Below are 19526 nucleotides of genomic sequence, written 5' to 3'. Positions count from 1 at the left end.
AGGTCAACTCTCGAGTGATTGTCCATACAAAATTTTCAATTATTAAGAGAAAATAAAATAAATTAGTGTTAATTGATTTATTAAAATGAGTGTGTTTACATTATACCTTCGATTCTTTCTTTTATTGCATTTGAAATGGTCATCAAATTGCAATTTCCAGGTACTCTAAGTTAAATTCTCAAAAAATGATCAATTAATATATTTCTCTTTAGCTTAGCGTCCCTTCTCTTCCCAAAGCGTATTACTAACTCGTGTAACTATTTTGCAGCCTTTCTTCATTGGCGGTGGAATTCATCCTGCATCCATTCTTGCTGGATTCGATCATAACACATTATCAACTGCTCTTAATGTGAGTATTCAAATGAATGAATTTACCATTTCTTACTACATTTATCAGTGGAAAAAAAGAAGCTGAGTTAATGTTATGTAAATCTATAGGTCTCAAAATCAGAATTAAACACGTTTTTGACCAGACAAACTTCTGGACCAATCGTGCATCCATCTGGTTCTCATCACACAAATATGTGGTCCAAATATATCGCCCAAGAACCCCACAAGAGACTAGCTCACTTGAAAAGGATTGTGAATTTCGCTAAAGAAGCTAGCCAAAAGAGGAGGAATCAACATGGTACTTTATTAAATAGAAAAGGTTTTGTCAAGAGAGTGAATCATAAAGCTCCATCCACGTACAATCTCTACAACAGGAAACCTGATTTCAAGAACAACTATGGATGGAGCAAGAAGTTGGATGAGTTTGATTATTCTCTACAGCAATCTGGCAATGGCGTTTATCCTGTCAATCTATCTTCGGTAATGACCGTTTGCACACACTGACTTAATTGTACATTTGCCTCAGGCTACTGGTCTAGAATCTGAGTAGACATGTCCAAGTATAGTAACTTGTATTTATCTATCTTTTACTTATAAATGTAGGGATCCATGGTGGCACCTCATGTTAATCCAACCGCAATAGAGTACGGAGTAGTGTTGAAAGGGACCGGCAGGATCCAAATTGTATATGCAAATGAGACTTTAGCCATGAATGCTAGAGTACGAGAAGGGACTTTTTTGGGTGCCAAGGTATTTCCCTTTCTGCCAAATTGCTTCGACTAATGGCCCATTTGAGTTCTTCGGTTTCACTACATCAGCAAGAAGGAACCATCAACAGTTCTTGGTGGGTAAGAACTCATTGATGCAGAGCTTGAGAGGGCCAGAATTTGCAGCTGCGTTTGGAATTGGTGAGAAAAGGCTTAAAAGGATTGCCAATGCTCAACATGAACAAGTCATCTTTCCATCATCATCAGCTACGCCTGGTGACAAGGCAATTCATGATTTTTGATCAGTTTAGTGCGAATTCTAGTTGAGTTATGGAATGAAAGCGTGATGCCAGTTTTGGAACTTTGTTTTGTTCTTCTTTTCTATTTTCCTTTGATGCGATCTGATTTTTTTCCCACTGTAGTCTTGTTGGACACAAGACACATTGTCCTTTTGAGTCGTGAATAAGACGGATTTTGTTTTTTTTTGACATGATTGTGTTTATGGTTCGAACTCTTTTACCATTAGTAAGAAAACCTGAAATTCCGGTAGTCTACATATGTTGTTTCTGACAGTAATTATGCACTTGACACTATGTATACAGATAAGTTCAAGAATCCCATTGATTCAGGCAAAATTACTGGACTCATTTTCAACACTTCTATATACCTAGTACAACAAAAGAACATATGTTCTAGTGATTCCTGTTCTAGACTACAAACAAAACAAAATATCATCTTCCAATTTTTATCTCTTATGTTTAACATGAATTTCTCAAAAATATTTAAGCTTATTCCTAAAATAGTTCCATTGACACTTTTGCAAGATTTGCACATGCAAGTTTGAACCCCTTTTACTAATACACTACATTTTTCTCTAATAGTAACCGAATTCAACAGTTTGAGGTGCCGCTACTTCTTCAACATGTATATCCGTTTTATCTTGGGAAAAAATAATTATCACCTCAAGTGAATGGATTAAATTCCTTAAGAATACACAGTGAATCCTATGGTCTCGAATTTTGATCTTAAAAGTATTTTTGACTTACCGTTTTACACTTTATTTAGATATTCTAGTTTAGTGTATTGGACACAGATTAATAACACTTTGTTCTTCAATTTAACTCGAACTTTGTGCTTTCGAGTTCTACAAATTTTAAGTTCATCGGTGATCTTGCTGGAAAAAATTCCGGTGACTTGATTTGAGTTGGGTTACGAAAATAAATAAATAAATAAAAAAGTCTGGGTTACATTTATAAGTTTGAAATTTCATATTTTTGAGATTTCAACTATCTGTTAGTGTTAGGGGGAAGCACCACAACGAAAGTTTGATATGATAATAAATAATGAAAATAAATTGGACACGAGAATTTTACGTGTAAACCTCTCAAACAGATAGAGGGAAAAAACCACGGGGTAGAAGGATTTTATTATGATAATATGGGAGTACACTGCTTTCAAATACAAGGATAAAACAACAATAAATACTTCTCTCTCGTAAAAGAAGTAATTCACTAAAGAGGACACTCAAGACTACAGTATTTATCTTGGTGTATAACACTCTTTTATACACTCTTTGTGTTCTTACTCTTTTGGATTGTATTTTTGTGGGATGATCTTAATGAGAGAAAGACGCCCTCTATTTATATGAAACTAGAAACGCGTAAAATATGCATTTTTTTGTCAAAAATTGCTAAAGGAGGCAACAACTTTTTAAAACGCGTAAAATACGCATTTTCTTCTTCGACCCTTTTTGACTTTCTTGCAGTTAGAACCTGAGGTGTATTTTGATTCGGAATTTGATATAGAAGAGGTTCAAGCTAGAGTGACCATTTTTTCCAATCGGATGACTAGCCAGAGGAGATGAGTGGATTTTCCTAGAAAACAAAAAAAGAAAAATATGAGTAAAAATAAGACTTCATGCGCTCAAATTTGTTTAAAAGACAAACATTTTTCTATGTTAGCGTTGTCGGGTGTCCACGAAATAGGATCATTTGGAAAGTTGGGTGTTTTACTGCTTGAAACAAGTTTAACGCCAAAAATTGTATTATTAGTATGACAACTAAAGCTTTATTATGAATTGTTTACACTAAACATTTATTGTAACCTTAATACAAGTGTAAAAATTAGCATATACATCTTAAAAATTAAATACATTCTTTAGTGCGCTAGAGTAGACCTTTGAATTGGTCATCAAATTTCGTTACATCATTTGGTTCAGCATACAAGCTTCAACAAATAATTTTTAGGATCTAAACGTTAAGTACACAAGAAAAGCCTAGAAATCTTGCATGGTTGACAACAACTCCCTTTAAAATCTCACCATTCCTTCTATATAAACAAGGACAGATCCTTCATCTCCATTGTACCAAACTGATTAAACAAAACTTGCTTTTGTGTAACAATTTGAAAATGGGAAATAGGACACTGTTGCTTCTAGTGCTTGTACTTTTCTCAGAACTAGTTGCCACTGTTTGTGGCTATGAATATGAAGGGAGACAGAAAGAAAGAAAGAGCGAGCAAAGGACACAAGGAGAGAAATGGTTCTTGTTGCGTCAGTTACATAATGTTGTGAAAACTGATGCTGGCTCTATGAGAATGGTGAAGGGTGGGTATCGAGCGGGTTCATTTCTCCATAGTCCAATGCATATTGGTTTCATCTCCATGGAACCAAATAGTCTCTTCATCCCTCAATATCTTGATTCTGATCTTGTCCTCTTTGTTCACCATGGTAACTAAACTTCATCTTCGCTTTCACTAGATTTTTAAAAGAGTTTAACATCTATGTTTAAATGTTTATCTTTCATTGAAAGTGGGATCAGTGATGTGGAAAACAATAAGACAGATTATCTGCTACTACATTTTGAAGTGTACAAATAGCGTAAAAAGTTAAATCCTTTCTTTTAACAAGCTGAATATTCATTTTCGATGAAATGAATACAGGGGAAGCAAGAGCTGGACACATCTATAGAGATGAATTAGCGGAAAGGAGTTTGAAACAGGGAGATGTGTACACAATTCCTGCTGGATCAGCTTTCTATTTGGAGAATAGAAATGAAAACCAGAGACTTCGCATAATTTGTAGTATTGATATTACCTCAGAATCCATGGGTTGGAACGCTTTCCAGGTATCCTAAGCTAATTTCTCAACAAAATGGTCATTTAATCCATTTCTTGTCTTAGGTATAATGTCCTAATATTCTTCCCAAAACTTTAAAGTAACTCGTGTAATTATTTTTAGTCGTTCTTCATTGGCGGTGGAGTTCATCCTGCATCTATTCTTGCTGGATTCGATCATACCACATTATCAACTGCTCTTAATGTAAGTATTCAATGAATTTATTTATTCTCTATATATTTTCTAGTGGAAAAAACTGAGTCAAGATTATGTAAAATGGTAGGTATCGACAGCAGAATTAAAGACGTTCTTGACCAGTCAAACCTCCGGGCCAATCGTGCATTTATCTAGTTCTCATTACTCAAACATTTGGTCCAAATTCTTGGCCCAAGAACCCCACCAGAAGCTAGCTTACTTGAAGAGGATTGTGAATTTTGGGGAAGAGTCTAACCCTAAAGAGGAAAAATCAACATGGTCATTGAGGAAATTTCTGTTTACTCTATTAAACAGGGAAGACGTTGTCGAGAGAGTTAATCACAAAGCTCCATCAACGTACAATCTATACAACAGGAATCCTGATTTCGAGAACAACTATGGATGGAGCAAGGCGTTGGATGAGTCTGATTATTCTCCTTTAAAACTATCCGGCAATGGTGTCTATCTTGTCAATCTAACTTCGGTAATGACCCAATTATTATTCTAGATCATGGATTTTCCCTTCTTACATATATGTTTCTTTTCTTGCTCGCTTTCTTTATCTATGTTTCTTGTTTAATGTAGGGATCCATGATGGCACCTCATGTTAATCCAAGAGCAATAGAGTATGGAGTTGTGTTGAAAGGGACCGGAAGGATTGAAATTGTTTATCCTAATGGGACTTTAGCCATGAATGCAAGAGTACGAGAAGGGGATGTTTTTTGGGTGCCAAGGTACTTCCCCTTCTGCCAAATTGCTTCAGCGAATGGACCATTTGAGTTCTTTGGCTTCACTACATCAGCAAGGAGGAACCATCCACAGTTCTTGGTCGGTCAGAACTCATTGATGCAGAGCTTGACAGGTCCAGAATTTGCAGCTGCATTTGGAATTGGTGAGAAAAGGCTTAATAGGATTGTCAACGCGCAAAGTGAACAAATTATCTTGCCCTCATCATCGCCGGATTCTCCTATGAAGATGAACATGGGTTTTTATTAGTTTAGTGGAAATGCTAGCACGTAACTGGTCCAGTTGAGTTATGTCATGAGCTCGAAGCCAGATTTTGGAACTTCGTTTTTTCTTCTGTTTTCCTTTCATCCAATTTGAGTTTCCCTAGCCGTCTTGTGACGGATTGCCCTGTTGAGTTGTGAATAAGACGGATTGGTTTTTTGATATGATTTATATTTTTGATTCGAACTTCATTAACAAAATTCAAATTTCAACTGATTCTATGATTGAAAAAAACATAGCTCCAAATTCCAAATGTGAAAGCATAGTGTAGAAAAATTGACCCTTTTTTTCATCACACAAGTTTCAGTTTAAGCTTTCAGGCACATGATCATTTGATTGGGTTTGTACTGGTAAAAACTCACATAAGGTGCATATCTCATTAACAATTGCCATAGATTTTTCTATACGGAAAAATTAATATCATTATCCATTACATGGTCACTAAAGGGATTGAGAAAAAACTAATAAATGCAATTAAAAATCATCCTCCGTTTAGAGTTTATCTCCTGCAATTTTTATTTTTAAAAAGAACTCTACTCCACAAATCTTGATTAATTTTTAATACTCTCCAAATTTGATTTCCATGTTGATTTCTGTTTTCAGAAGGTATTTTTTTTTTTTTTGGGGGGGGGGGGGGGGGGCAGAAGCTGTGTGAAATAAAAACGGAGAGAAATGCATATAGCTCGCTACAGGAAACGAGACCATTTGTGGCAATACCAAAACTCAATAGCTTGCCACGCAAAACCATTAGTGGAAGGGTCGTTGCCAATAGTTCCATATATAGCTACAGCTTTTTGGCGGAGACATAAATACTCCTCCAAAAAAAGTTGTAACGGATCGCCGCCAATTATATATGTTGCCACTAAATGTACCATTAAAAGGGGTGTTCACGAGAAACCGAAACCAAAAGAAAAAATTGTTACTATTTAGTTTGATTTGATTTTGGTTTTAATTTTAAGCGCTGAAAAATATTGATTTGATTTTAGTTTTGAACAAAAATAATTAAGAACCCCAACCAAACAGACTATATAAATACGAAAAATATAATTATGCAGATGTGAGTTTATATAAAATTTTAGATGTTGTGTTATATCACTAATCTATTGCACTCTTATTTTCTAGTCAACTTCATTGCCTTTGTAGTAATTTAATTCTTGGCATTTAAATTCTAATTTGATATTTTGATAAATCCAAGAGTTTATTTCATTTTAAAATATAACTTATCTTTAATTGAGGTCCTTGATTATTCATTATTATTTAGTTTAGTTTTAAAATATAACTTATGTTGGAATATGTGTTTGACAAAAAAAAATTTGACAAAAACAGAACCATTGAAAAATTTACTTAATTAGTTTGATTTGGTTTTAGTATTTGAAAAACCGATTTATCTGATTTGATTTTTTTTTAAAGAAAAATCGAGTCAAATCAAACCATGAACACCTTTAATACCAATAATGTGTTCCGCCACAGAAAGAAAAGGCTATACTGGCGAGAAAATTTAAGTTGTGGTTGTTTTAAAAGGCTTTTATTAGCAAAAATATGTTGTCACAAACACTTCATGATAGGTTCAATGGAAATACGGGGGACCTTGATCGCCACAAAAACTATTTTTTAAAATATACATCTTAAATCCATTCTTTAATTGCGCTGGATTAGGCCTTTGAAGTGGTCCTCAAATTGCAGTTTTCACAACATTTGGCTCTGTATACAAGCTTTGAAAAATGATTTTTCTTTATTCCAACTAATATTTATTTTCAGGATCTCAACGTTTATAGCACATCAGAAAGCCTAAAATTCTTGCACGGTTGACAACAATTCCTCTTAAATCTCACCATTCCCTCTATATAAATTGCTAGAATCTGCTCCTAAGTCATAAGTGAACCAAAATTGATCAGTAAAGAAAACTTACAAATTTAAAATACGAGTAGCTTTTTTTATTCCAAATTGAAATGGGAGATAGAAGGACATTGTTGCTTCTAGTTCTGGTACTTTTCTCAGCACTAGTGTCCTTTGTTGGTGCCTACGAAGAAGAGGAAGAAAACGAGCAAAGGACACAAGGAGAAAAATGGTTCTTACTGCGTCAGTTACATAATGTTGTGAAAACTGATGCTGGATCTATGAGAATGGTGAAGGGTGGGTATCGAGCGGGTTCATTTCTCCATAGTCCAATGCATATTGGTTTCATATCCATGGAACCCAATAGCCTCTTCATCCCTCAGTACCTCGATTCCGATCTTGTCCTCTTTCTTCACCATGGTAAAATTCAGTCTCTTTCATTCCATTCTTTAACAGGTTTAACTTCAATATGTATAAGAATTCATTAATTTGTTCAGTGTATATCATGAGTCATGAGTCATCCTTTTCTAAATAAACTAGAATTTTCATTTTCTCTGGATTGAATACAGGGGAAGCAAGAGTTGGACACATCTATAGGGATGAATTAGAGGAAAGGAGTTTGAAGCAGGGAGACGTGTACACGATTCCTGCTGGATCAGCTTTCTATTTGGAGAATAGAATTGAAAACCAAAGACTTCACATAATTTGTAGTATCGATATTACCTCAGAATCCATGGGATGGCATGCTTTCCAGGTAAGCCTAAGCTAATTTCTCAGCAAAATTGTCCTAATTTTCTTCCCAAAACATTGTAACTCAAAATATTTTTGCAGTCTTTCTTCATTGGCGGTGGAATTCATCCAGCATCCATTCTTGCTGGATTCGATCATAACACATTATCAACTGCTCTTAATGTGAGTATTCAAGGGAACTTAATTTTTCTTACTACATTTATCTGTGGGAGGGAAAAAGTTGAATCAAAATTATATAAAACTGTAGGTCTCAACAGCAGAAGTAAGAACATTCTTGACCAGACAATCTTCCGGGCCAATTGTGCATATTTCTGATTCTCAGAACACAAACCTTTGGACTAAATTTGTTGCCCAAGAACCCCACCAAAAACTAGCTCACTTGAAGAGGATTGTGAATTTGGAGGAAGAAGTTAGCCCTAAAGAGGAGGAATCAACATGGTCATTGAGGAAATTTTTGTGTACTTTATTAAACAGAAAAGATGTTGTCAAGAGAGTGAATCATGAAGCTCCATCAACGTACAATCTCTACAATAGGAATCCTGATTTCAAGAACAATTACGGATGGAGTAAGATGTTGGATGAGTCTGATTATTCTCCTCTACAACAATCAGGCAATGGCGTTTATCTTGTCAATCTATCTCCGGTAAATCATCTTCACTCATTGATTTTAAAATTGTAAACTTGCCTCATACAAGTGGTGACCTTCGGTCCAATAGTCTCAAATCTCCTCGCGTGAAAGGATAACTTATTGTATGTTCTTAATTTCCTTGATTACATCTTCAATCTACGTTTCTTGATAAATGTAGGGATCCATGATGGCACCTCATGTTAATCCAACAGCTATAGAATATGGAGTTGTATTGAAGGGCACAGGCAGGATCCAAATTGTGTATCCAAATGGGACTTTAGCGATGAATGCAAGAGTAAGAGAAGGGGACGTTTTTTGGGTGCCAAGGTACTTCCCCTTCTGCCAAATTGCTTCATCAAATGGCCCATTTGAGTTCTTCGGCTTCACTACATCAGCAAGGAGGAACCACCCACAATTCTTGGTGGGTAAGAACTCATTGATGCAAAGCTTGAGAGGGCCAGAATTTGCAGCTGCATTTGGAATTAGTGATCAAAGGCTTAAAAGAATTGCCAATGCACAATGTGAACAAGTCATCTTGTCTTCATCATTGTCGGATTCTCCTCTAAGGATGAACATGGGTTTTTATTAGTTTAGTCGAAGTTCTAGTATGTCGTTGAATTATGGCATGAAAGCTTGAAAGCCAATTTTGTAACTTCGTTTTTTTTTTCTTTCTTTCATGTTATTCGGTCTGAGTTTGTTTCCTTGGCATCTTGTTGGAAGCAAAGACACATTGCCCTTTTGAGTTGTGAGTAAAACGGATTAGTTTCTTTGACATGGACTCTATTCGTAGTTCATTACCAAAACTTCGACAGTAGACTGGGATTTATATTGTTCAAGCTTAATTTAACTTATCGTTTTTGAATTAATGCTACAATGCAGTGCTTATACATTTGTTCACAGCAGTAAATCCAACATTATTCAAACACATTCTTCATATATTGAAAGCCAAAGGCTAATTTGGTAAGAAAATTTAACAGCATACTATCAGGTATTTCCTTAATATCTTTTGTAATTTCTAAAATACTCTCCCTAAGAACTTTTAGTAATTATTTCTCCATTCCATTCTATCGTTCGTCCTTTTTATGTAAAAAAAATACTTTCTAATTTATATTTTGTATAAATAGATTTGAGGACATTTTAGTCATTTTAATAAAGTGCTTATCAAACCCTTTTTGACCAAACACACTGAGTATTAATTATCGAATTTAATAATTCTACCCAAACACATAACAATTTATATACCTAAATGTGTATTTTTATTAGTTGACGCTTATCAAATACTAGTGCAGCCAAATAAGCTCTAAATAATTGCTCCAAAGCACATATTTCTTCGATAAAAGTTTGGCCAAACGCTTTCATTTTTTCTAAAACAAGTGCTTTGATATGCATAAAGGATATTATTAGCCATTAAGAAGCTTAGCCAAACTTTACTATTAAGGATAACGCTTGCAAAAGGTACAACTCTAATGCATTTCTTCTTTCTAAAATTCATTCAATACCTATTTCTGCTGATAATAATCAAATGAATTCTAGTAGTATAGGCTTCTTGCAAATCTGACTTGGAAATATTGATAATGGAGGAGGATGGAAATAATTTATTTATTTTTAAAAGGAAGACATTTATATAATTAATTAAATAAAATAGTAGTATATCAAAAAGGGCAAACTAGTTCGCACTTTCAGGTCGCAAGTGTATTTTTTCCTTTTTCTTTTGGGGAATTTTGTCATGGATATAATTCAGATATGCTACATAATCGATTAGAACAAACTGCATTTGTTATTTTTTTTTACTTGATCAACCCACCAATTATATGATAAATAGTCACATTAATTGGCTTTTAAGTACTAGTTGATATTGTAATGTAGTAAATGATTTTGTGAGTTTATCGTGAATTGCTTATTGTAAATATTATTTTAAGGTAATACAACTATACAAGTGTAAAAATTACTCCATCTTTGAATCGGTCATCAAATAGCTGTTTCATTACATCATTTTGTTCTGCATTATAATCTTCAACAAATAATTTTTCTTTGATTCACCGATTATTTTTCAAGATCTCAACGTTCATAGCACACCAAAAAGCCTAAAATTCTTGCATGGTTGACAACAATTCCTCCTAAATCTCACCATTTCCTCTATATAAATCGTTAAAATCTGTACCTAAGTCATAAGTGAACCAAAACGAATCATTAAAGAAAACTTACAAATTAAAACTACAAGTGGCATTTTTTTGTTCCGAGTTGAAATGGGAGATAGAAGGACATTGTTGCTTCTAGTGCTGGTACTTTTCTCTGCACTAGTGTCCTTTGTTGGTGCCTATGAAGAGGAAGAAAGCGAACAAACGACACAAGGAGAAAAATGGTTCTTGTTGCGTCAGTTACATAATGTTGTGAAAACTAATGCTGGGTCTATGAGAATGGTGAAGGGTGGGTATCGAGCGGGTTCATTTCTCCATAGTCCAATGCATATTGGTTTCATCTCCATGGAACCAAATAGTCTCTTCATCCCTCAATACCTTGATTCCGATCTGGTCCTCTTTGTTCACCATGGTAATTCAACTTCATCTTCGCTTTCATTAGATTATTCAAAGAGTGACAGATTATCTGTTACTACATTTAGAAGTACAAGGATAGCGTAAAAAGTTATATCCTTTCCTTTAACGAGCTAGAATATTTATTTTTTAATGAAATGAATACAGGGGAAGCAAGAGTTGGACACATCTATAGGGATGAATTAGCAGAGAGGCATTTGAAGCATGGTGATGTTTACACAATTCCTGCTGGATCAGCTTTCTATTTGGAGAATAGACTTGAAAATCAGAGACTTCGCATAATTTGTAGTATTGAAATTACCTCAGAATCCATGGGATGGCATGCTTTCCAGGTACCCGCTAAGCAAGTTTCTCAAAAATTTGTCTTTTAATCCATTTCTCATCTTACCTGTATAGTCGTATATTCTTTACTTCCTAAAACTTTGTTGTAACTTTGGAACATTTTGGCAGTCTTTCTTCATTGGCGGTGGAATTCATCCTGCATCCGTTCTTGCTGGATTCGATCATACCACGTTAGCAGCTGCTCTTAATGTAAGTATTCCAATGAATTTTACCATTTCTTACAATATTTATCAGTTGAAACAAATTGAGTTAATATTATGTAACATCACAGGTCTCGACAACAGAATTAAACACGTTTTTGACCAGGCAAACTTCCGGTCCAATCGTGCATCTATCTGGTTCTCATCACACAAATATGTGGTCCGAATTCGTGGCCCAAGAACCCCATCAAAAACTAGCTCACATGAAGACGATTGTAAATTTTAGGGAAGAAGCTAGCCCAAAAGAGGAGAAATCAACATGGTCATTGAGGAAATTTTTGTTTAATTTATTAAACAGAGAAGATGATGTCAATCATAAAGCTCCATCAGCATACAATCTCTACAACAGGAAGCCCAATTTCAAGAACGACTATGGATGGAGCAAGAATGTGGATGAGTCTCACTATTCTCCTCTAAGACAATCTGGCAATGGCGTTTACCTTGTCAATCTATATCCGGTAATGACCCTCACATAATTCAAGATCATGGTATAGTCGATCTCTTTGTTTTTGGGAGAAAATAATCATTTTCCTTTTATCTTAACTACTTGGCATTAAAATCCTCTTACCTATTATGTGTGTGTTTTTGTTCGATAATGTAGGGATCCATGATGGCACCTCATGTTAATCCAACAGCAATAGAGTATGGAGTAGTGTTGAAAGGGACCGGCAGGATCCAAATTGTATATCCAAATGGGACTTTAGCAATGAATGCCAGAGTAGGAGAAGGGGATGTTTTTTGGGTGCCAAGGTACTTCCCTTTCTGCCAAATTGCTTCGACGAATGGCCATTTTGAGTTTTTCGGCTTCACAACATCAGCAAAGAGGAATCATCAACAGTTCTTGGTGGGTAAGAACTCATTGATGCAGAGATTAAGAGGGCCAGAATTTGCAGCTGCATTTGGAATTGGCGAGAAAAGGCTTAAGAGGATTGCCAATGCTCAACGTGAACGAGTCATCTTGCCTTCATGGTCGTCGGATTCTCCACATGACAAGGCATCAGAGCCAAAGACGACCAATTTTGAGAGGATTGTCGGGAGCTTGGGCAGTGACATGATCATGGGTTTCGATTAGTTTAATTTGTTTAGTAAATAGTCTACTTTTGAGTTTTGAATAAAACGGATTTTCTTTTTACATGAAATCAAATCGGTTGTTTTATCATAAACTGTACAAGCCTGGTGTTCATTTGTTCTTCTTCCAAGTAAAATTAAGCTACATTTATTTTAATTGGTGTTTCGTCAGTCTAACATATAAACAATATTTTACTCTAAACTTCGGAATCTTGGGTTTGACAGTGCGGTGGTTTTTCATTGGAGTAGACATGAAACCTGTTAAAATGCGAAAATAAGTCAAAATATATTTATAAGCCACTTTGACAGGCCCACTTAAATATCACCTGCTTCTGATCTTTTTATCTCAATAAGAGTCTGTTTGATATTGTTGGTGGAAGGCCAAAAGCGAAAAAAAATAATTAATGTGTCTGGTCAATTAGTAAATTTTTTTTAAATAAAAGCATAAACAGTTTCTCTTGGAAAGAATTTCTTTTTTTAAAAAAAAAGATAATCAAAAGCAGAAAATTATTTATTTCAAGACCAAAGTATTTTTGCCATATATATATATTTAATAATATATCTCTTATATTATTTTTATGATAAATTCTTCGTGATTTAATTTATAGAATGATTTTTAAATTTATTTTGCTTGATATTTTTAATTATATTTAAATCATCATGTTAATATTAAATCAATTGTTTTTATTTATCTATGTATACATTGATTGAAAATTTGAGTATGTATATTTTAATTTAATAAAAAATTAATTATAATTTTATAATAGATATTTAAAATAATTTCTCTTATAAAATAATCTTAATATTAAAATTACATTGATATTTGTCCTTTTTCATAATTTAACTCTCAAAAGCATTTTTACAAAAAGTTAGTCAAACACAATCTGCTTATCAAAATCACTTTTCAAATAAATTTGTCAAACACAAATTATTTTTTTCAAAAGCACTTTTCTGAAAAGTTAGCTTAAAAAAAGTGTTTCTAAAAATAATCAATTTTTACTAGCAGCAATGTCAAACATGCTCTAATATTCCAATCTTTCCTATTAGTAAAGGGTGAAAAATCATTTTCACTCCCCTCCCCCAACTTTTGTTTAAAAATCAAACCCCCTCCTCTACTTTGAAAGTCCCAACTTTGGTTTAAAAATCAAATTCTCTCCTCAACTTTGAAAAAGAATTATTCTCCTCACTTTATAATATGTAAAAACTATTTTACCCTTGTCATTTTTAGTCTTTCATTTAGTAACATCTTTTTATAGTATATACATAATATTTTTATTTTTCAACATACGTATTTATAGATTTTTATTTAAGTTCATTAACATTATAAGTAGAATAACCCTTTAATAAATTTGTTGCAAAATCTAATGTTAACAAAATTTTATTTTTTATGATTGATATTTTATATTACATGCATTAAATACGTACTTATGTATTTATTACATGGATGCATATTTAAATTTCACTCATCTCTTAAAAATAATATATTAACGTGTTCTTTAACTTGACCTCAATTAACATATATGAAATCTTACCTTCACCGATTTTATGAGGTCTAACTTTCACCGCAATATTAATGGCTTAGTTCTTCGTGCGGGCTTTATTATAGAGAGATAGAGTAGGGGGGAAAGGGGCACAGAAGATTGGTTTGGTCCAAAAAGTTGAGTTTTTCGATTCATATTCATAGTCTCCAATTTTGAATTCGTACAAGCGTTCAACTTTATACAAGTTTAATTTTTCTACTTGTATACACCCTAAATTTGAGGACATAGATGTTTTCTGAACCCAAGTGAAAGAGCATGTCTATTCTCTTATTCTTTATTTAGATAAATGAATTTTCATTGTCATTAATAAAATATTTTTTAAAAATAAATTTAAATTTATTCACAATATAGATAGGTAATTTTATAAAAAATAACTATGAACTATCTTAATTTTTATTATTTTTTTTTGTATTCCTTGTATCAAAGTATGTTGTTACGATTATCACATTATAAATTTTGTTAAAATTAATAAAAATATCTTTTTATTGTGTTCATCTATTTCATTATAGAATGACCTTAGTTTATATAATTAATCAATATTTCGACTTTTATTTTTGGATAAAATTTTATATTTTTATAAGAAGTTATTTTTATATATAAATTAAATAAAAATATATTCTGATTTTAAAGAAGCATATAAAAAGAGAAGAGAAAATTTGATAATTTAAGAATAGAATAGACATTCAAAAAGACAATTTAAAAAAAAGGGAGAGAGTAATTATTTTTCAAAATTGCGGGAGATTTTGATTTTAAAGTAAAGTTAGGGGGTCAAAATGATTTTTACCCATTAATAAATGCTATCCTTGAAAATCAAAGAAAAGATAAGGGTATTTAGGTAAAAACAATCAGAATCCCTACTCTTCAACTTAGTTCGATTTGCGTCTCCATATTCTGGCGGCTTGTGTTCAGTGCAGCTCTCTACTTTGGATTTAAGAAGGTAAGATCCATTTCCTCATTTATTTATTTTTAATTATATCATATACTATCTATTTATGATGCTTTCGTACACGTTCCGTGAGATGTTTTGATGCAAAATATATTAGATCTGTTTATTTATAATTCTAAAACCTTGAACTAATAGAAAAATGAATCTATAATTTTCAAAATAGTTTGATGAATCAATGTTTTTCTATTGGAAAGTTAAGTAGGTATATGATTGGTTAGGCTAGTTTCATTAGTGATTGAAAGGTGCTAGTTTTTACCATATATGCTGTATATGAATGAGGATTGAGCTTTAAAATAATCTACTTATCTTTATGTACGAGGAACTTGCTTCAAACTGTTTGGAATGTTTTATTTAAGCCGAGTGTCTACCAGAAACAACCTTTCTATCTCTACGAGGTAGGAGTAAGGTATGCACGTTCTACCCTTTTCATACCCCACTTGTAGGATTACACATGGTATGTTGTTGTTGTTGAACTTGCTTCACTGCAAGATGCTAATACAAAAAATGATTTAATAAAATAGAGGTAGATTTATAACAAATTTATTCCTAAAAGATTACATAGTTACATTGTAAAATAATTCTGAATTATAATTTTAAAAACATTGATGACAATCAAAACTTATGTATTCATATGAACCACAGAGAATAAGAAAGAAGTGAAGCTCCAAACATATACACACATACATACATATAGACCTTGATGGCTCTCCCTCTTGGTGGCTCCCATTTCAAGTGAGTTTTGATGTACTCTTGAAGAGCTCCATATGGGCTTTATGATGGACTGAGTTCTTCGTTAACTGATACTTTTTTTCTGAATCGGATGTGCAATATAATTGCTTTCAATCACTAGGCCATGTTATGCTTGATGTATTCTTTATTTGGATCATTTCAGTTGATAGTTTCTGGCAATAGTTGTATGACAAAGTGTTTTCATAGCATGAAACTGGAACTACCAATTCATAGATATAATTTTAAGTATGTTGGTCATAATAAGACACATTCTATAATAATATAAGTATTTTTCGTTCTCTTAATCCTTGTAACTTTATCGGAGTGGGGAAAGACTTTATAGGCACAATTTATGTCTATTGTTGCAAAATGCAATTTACTTTATACTTTTGAAACTTTGTACCTAGTGTTTATTTTTCGAATGATCATGTATTGTATAGCCATGTAACTGGTTTTTTGCATTTTTTAGGTGCAATGTTGGTCGTCCAAACAGGTGTAAATCAAATGGGGCCGAGGTGGAAAGGAAAAGGGGCAGAAGTTAAAGCTCTTGCAGATCCTATTTCAGAAATAGTCAGCCAGCTCCAATCTTCTCTGATCAGCTCAAACTCTAGAGGACTGCTTTCTGGTACGAGTGTGCTTCTAAAAGCAGATGCAGAATTAACTGACCTCCTCAATCGTGCATGTTTTGGTAGGTCTAGGGTAACATCAGAAAAGAATGAGCAATGGTTCAGCTCTCCGTGGAAGAAGCTTTTCATCTTCAATATTCTCTAAAATGCATTAAGGTTGTTGACCACAATGGCACTGAACTGAACAACGATGAGTTATGGAAGCGTATGACATCCAGGAAGGAAAATTTTCCTCTCTTATACAAAGCTTTTTCTCACCTTAGAAGTAAGAACTGGGTGACTAGATCGGGCTCTCAGTATGGGGTAGACTTTGTTGCCTATCGTCATCATCCTGCTTTGGTACATTCTGAATATGCTGTGCTCGTTTTATCAGCACAAGATGGTAGTTTAAATGGTCGCTTGAGAGTTTGGTCCGACTTCCACTGCACCCTTCGCCTTTGTGGCAATGTGGTTAAAACATTATTAATTCTCGATATTGAGCCACAACAAAGTTGTGCAGCATCTCCATCTTGCTTAGATAATTATATTGTTGAAGAGAGAACAATCACAAGATGGAGTCCAGAGCAAGGCCGTGAGAAGAAAGTAAAATGTGACCCAAGTTAAATCATGCACCACAAAGCTCTTCAGGAGGCACTTCCGGCTGACAATGTTGGATTCAGCATGAATGATGTTGCGGTTAAGGATCTCAAGCGTGGTTTTCTGGCTTCCAATTCCAAGGATGACCCAGCCAAGGGGGGCTTCCAACACTTCCCAGGTCATCATCGTTGACCATCCTTATAAGATTGGAAATGGATATGCGACATCTCCCTCATTGTGGTCAAGTTTGCTGAGATTCTGACCAAGATTGATATGCGGTCTGGCAAGGAACTTTAAGGAGCCCAAGTTCTTGAAAAATGGTGATGCCAGAATTGGGTCGTTTAGATCTTCTCAGCGTACCCACCATTGGGTCGCTGAGCTGTGAGGGACATGCATCAAACTGCTGCTGCTGTTGTTAAATGTTGACAAGAAAGATCCATCCGGTGCCAAGTTCACCAAGGGTGCTTCGAAGAAGGGCTATTTTGATTAATTCTACTTACTGTTTCTGTGTATTGATATTCTTAATTTTGTTATGGACACTTCACCGTCGATGCCACTCTTTCATTGTTCTCTAGACAAAGTTGGTACAATTTTCTTCGTTACTGTAAAACGGTTTTAAAAGCTAAAAATACAACAATAGTAGGCTACAGCACAGGCCATCGCAATCACATTAGATAAGCAAAAAGTTCTAGACAAGTTGGAGTGAATGAGTTTTTTTTCTTTTTTTTTTATGTTGTGATAAAAGTTTTTCTTATTAATAGCGTGGGCTAATCACTTTTTAACTAAGTAATCGAAACAACCACTGTCATGGAATTTCAAATCAAATTCCACATATGAAACCTCACGACAGCGTCCAGGAATTTCACCTGTGAAAAACATTTCTAAGTGGAAAGTCCATATTTTCAGGGGCTTTTTGTAGTGATGTTGAGGTCTAATTTGATCTTGATAGATTTGAATGAAACACATGGCTCGTCAACAGTGGGGACCAAAATGGTAAAAAGCTTTCTCATGATCTTTAACTTCAATATATTTATTTATTGTTACAAGATGGATTATAAACAAATTCACCTATTATGCTCTATCAATTTTTTGACACAACAGTACTGGCAGCTTCAATAATGGTATAGTATGCAAATATCTGCCCCCCTCCCCCTCTCCCGCCCCCCGCAATCAACTAGTAATAATAATATAAGGTATCGATATGAGCAGTCAAATCAGTAATTTTTAGTCAGCTATTTGGACTCGTCTAGATGAAGTTCTTCCCTGAATAGATTAGACCAGGGTCATATCAAAGTAATGAGAAGAAGCTATAGAGATAGCAACCTAATTAGGAGAAATAATTGTACTTGACTATTCTTTTATTTAATACTCTCTTATTAGTTTCTGTTTATTTATTTAATTTTATCTTGACATAAAATTTAATAAAGTAAGAAAGATTTTTAAATATTGTGATCTTAAATTAAAAATATATAAAATATATTAAAATATTCTCTAATCTTTTGTTGGTTTATAATTCTCATATTAATCAATCGATATTCGATTGAGCACTACATAGCTTGAAATCGGCTCTTCCGTGGATCACTGTTCCAAATGTTACTGAAAATTTATCATTGCATTATTTGTATTTATATATATATGCATTTGGATAATATGTATCCATGTAAGAGGAATCAAATGGAACAAAATCATGATAACGCTTGTTTCTTCCCCATAGAACTTGAGAATAAAAGGGACGCGCAAATGATATATAATTGGACAAATACTCAAATGAATATTTTGTTGTATTCAACTTTTTTAACAACTACACTTTCTTTTAGTGCACTTTAGACTTGAGAGGAGTTGTATACTTGCCTCTAATTAACGATTGCACTTTAATTTCCAATGCACTCCATCTCTTTTCACTTCAAACACACAAGTTTCAATTTATATGACACTCTTTTTTAATTAGTTTCAAAAAGAATAATCTATTTTTGTATTTGATAAATATTTAACGATACTATCAACAATTTGAATCCTCCTAATTTGGCAAGAAATCCACAAAAGTGTACGTATTAATTTTAAGGATATTTTTAAAATATTGCAGTCTTACATGCACATATACTTTGGACAACATTTTCCCCTAAATCTTTTAGTCAATGGCCTAAGATTATATAGGCTAGAACTATAAGTTGGAACTAATACATAACTACATATATAAGGCCCCTATAGAAAGAATTAAACATCAGAATAAAAAATAGGCCGCTGATTAACCCCATTCTGTTTGGCTATATCCTACGCCAGCCAACATCGTTAACAGGTTTTAAATGCTGCCAATAAATGTATGGACGTATGTTATTTTTCTCAGTCAAAAATCGCTTCTAATTAATATGACTAACAA

The 19526-nt window shown here is 33.7% G+C and overlaps 3 protein-coding genes and 2 pseudogenes across 3 annotated transcripts; all 5 read left to right on the top strand.

The window, feature by feature from the left end:
* Nucleotides 1-85: 85 nt before the first annotated feature.
* LOC129900194 (vicilin-like seed storage protein At2g28490) lies at nt 86-1444 on the top strand (annotated as a pseudogene).
* A 1994-nt stretch (nt 1445-3438) lies between these two features.
* Nucleotides 3439-5512, top strand: LOC129900651 (vicilin-like seed storage protein At2g28490). The gene is made up of 5 exons (XM_055975664.1): nt 3439-3765; nt 3978-4162; nt 4276-4356; nt 4436-4831; nt 4933-5512. The coding sequence occupies exons 1-5, from the start codon at nt 3447-3449 to the stop codon at nt 5341-5343; spliced, it is 1392 nt and encodes a 463-aa protein (XP_055831639.1). The 5' UTR covers nt 3439-3446; the 3' UTR covers nt 5344-5512.
* A 1783-nt stretch (nt 5513-7295) lies between these two features.
* On the top strand, nt 7296-9158 carry LOC129901057 (vicilin-like seed storage protein At2g28490). Its single transcript, XM_055976176.1, has 5 exons — nt 7296-7611; nt 7761-7945; nt 8023-8103; nt 8189-8584; nt 8748-9158. Exons 1-5 carry the CDS (start codon nt 7305-7307, stop codon nt 9156-9158), a joined length of 1380 nt encoding a protein of 459 aa, XP_055832151.1. The 5' UTR covers nt 7296-7304.
* A 1628-nt stretch (nt 9159-10786) lies between these two features.
* Nucleotides 10787-12749, top strand: LOC129900789 (vicilin-like seed storage protein At2g28490). The gene is made up of 5 exons (XM_055975838.1): nt 10787-11119; nt 11269-11453; nt 11572-11652; nt 11735-12121; nt 12265-12749. The coding sequence occupies exons 1-5, from the start codon at nt 10816-10818 to the stop codon at nt 12733-12735; spliced, it is 1428 nt and encodes a 475-aa protein (XP_055831813.1). The 5' UTR covers nt 10787-10815; the 3' UTR covers nt 12736-12749.
* Nucleotides 12750-15298: 2549 nt separating this feature from the next.
* On the top strand, nt 15299-17796 carry LOC129901222 (tRNA-splicing endonuclease subunit Sen2-1-like; annotated as a pseudogene).
* The last annotated feature ends 1730 nt before the right edge of the window (nt 17797-19526 follow it).

The sequence above is a fragment of the Solanum dulcamara genome, chromosome 8, assembly GCF_947179165.1.
Source record: "Solanum dulcamara chromosome 8, daSolDulc1.2, whole genome shotgun sequence".
In the NCBI taxonomy this organism is placed as follows: Eukaryota; Viridiplantae; Streptophyta; class Magnoliopsida; order Solanales; family Solanaceae; genus Solanum; species Solanum dulcamara.
The sequence above is the reverse complement of the archived record's forward strand: the minus strand, read 5'-3'. Positions and strand labels throughout refer to the sequence as shown.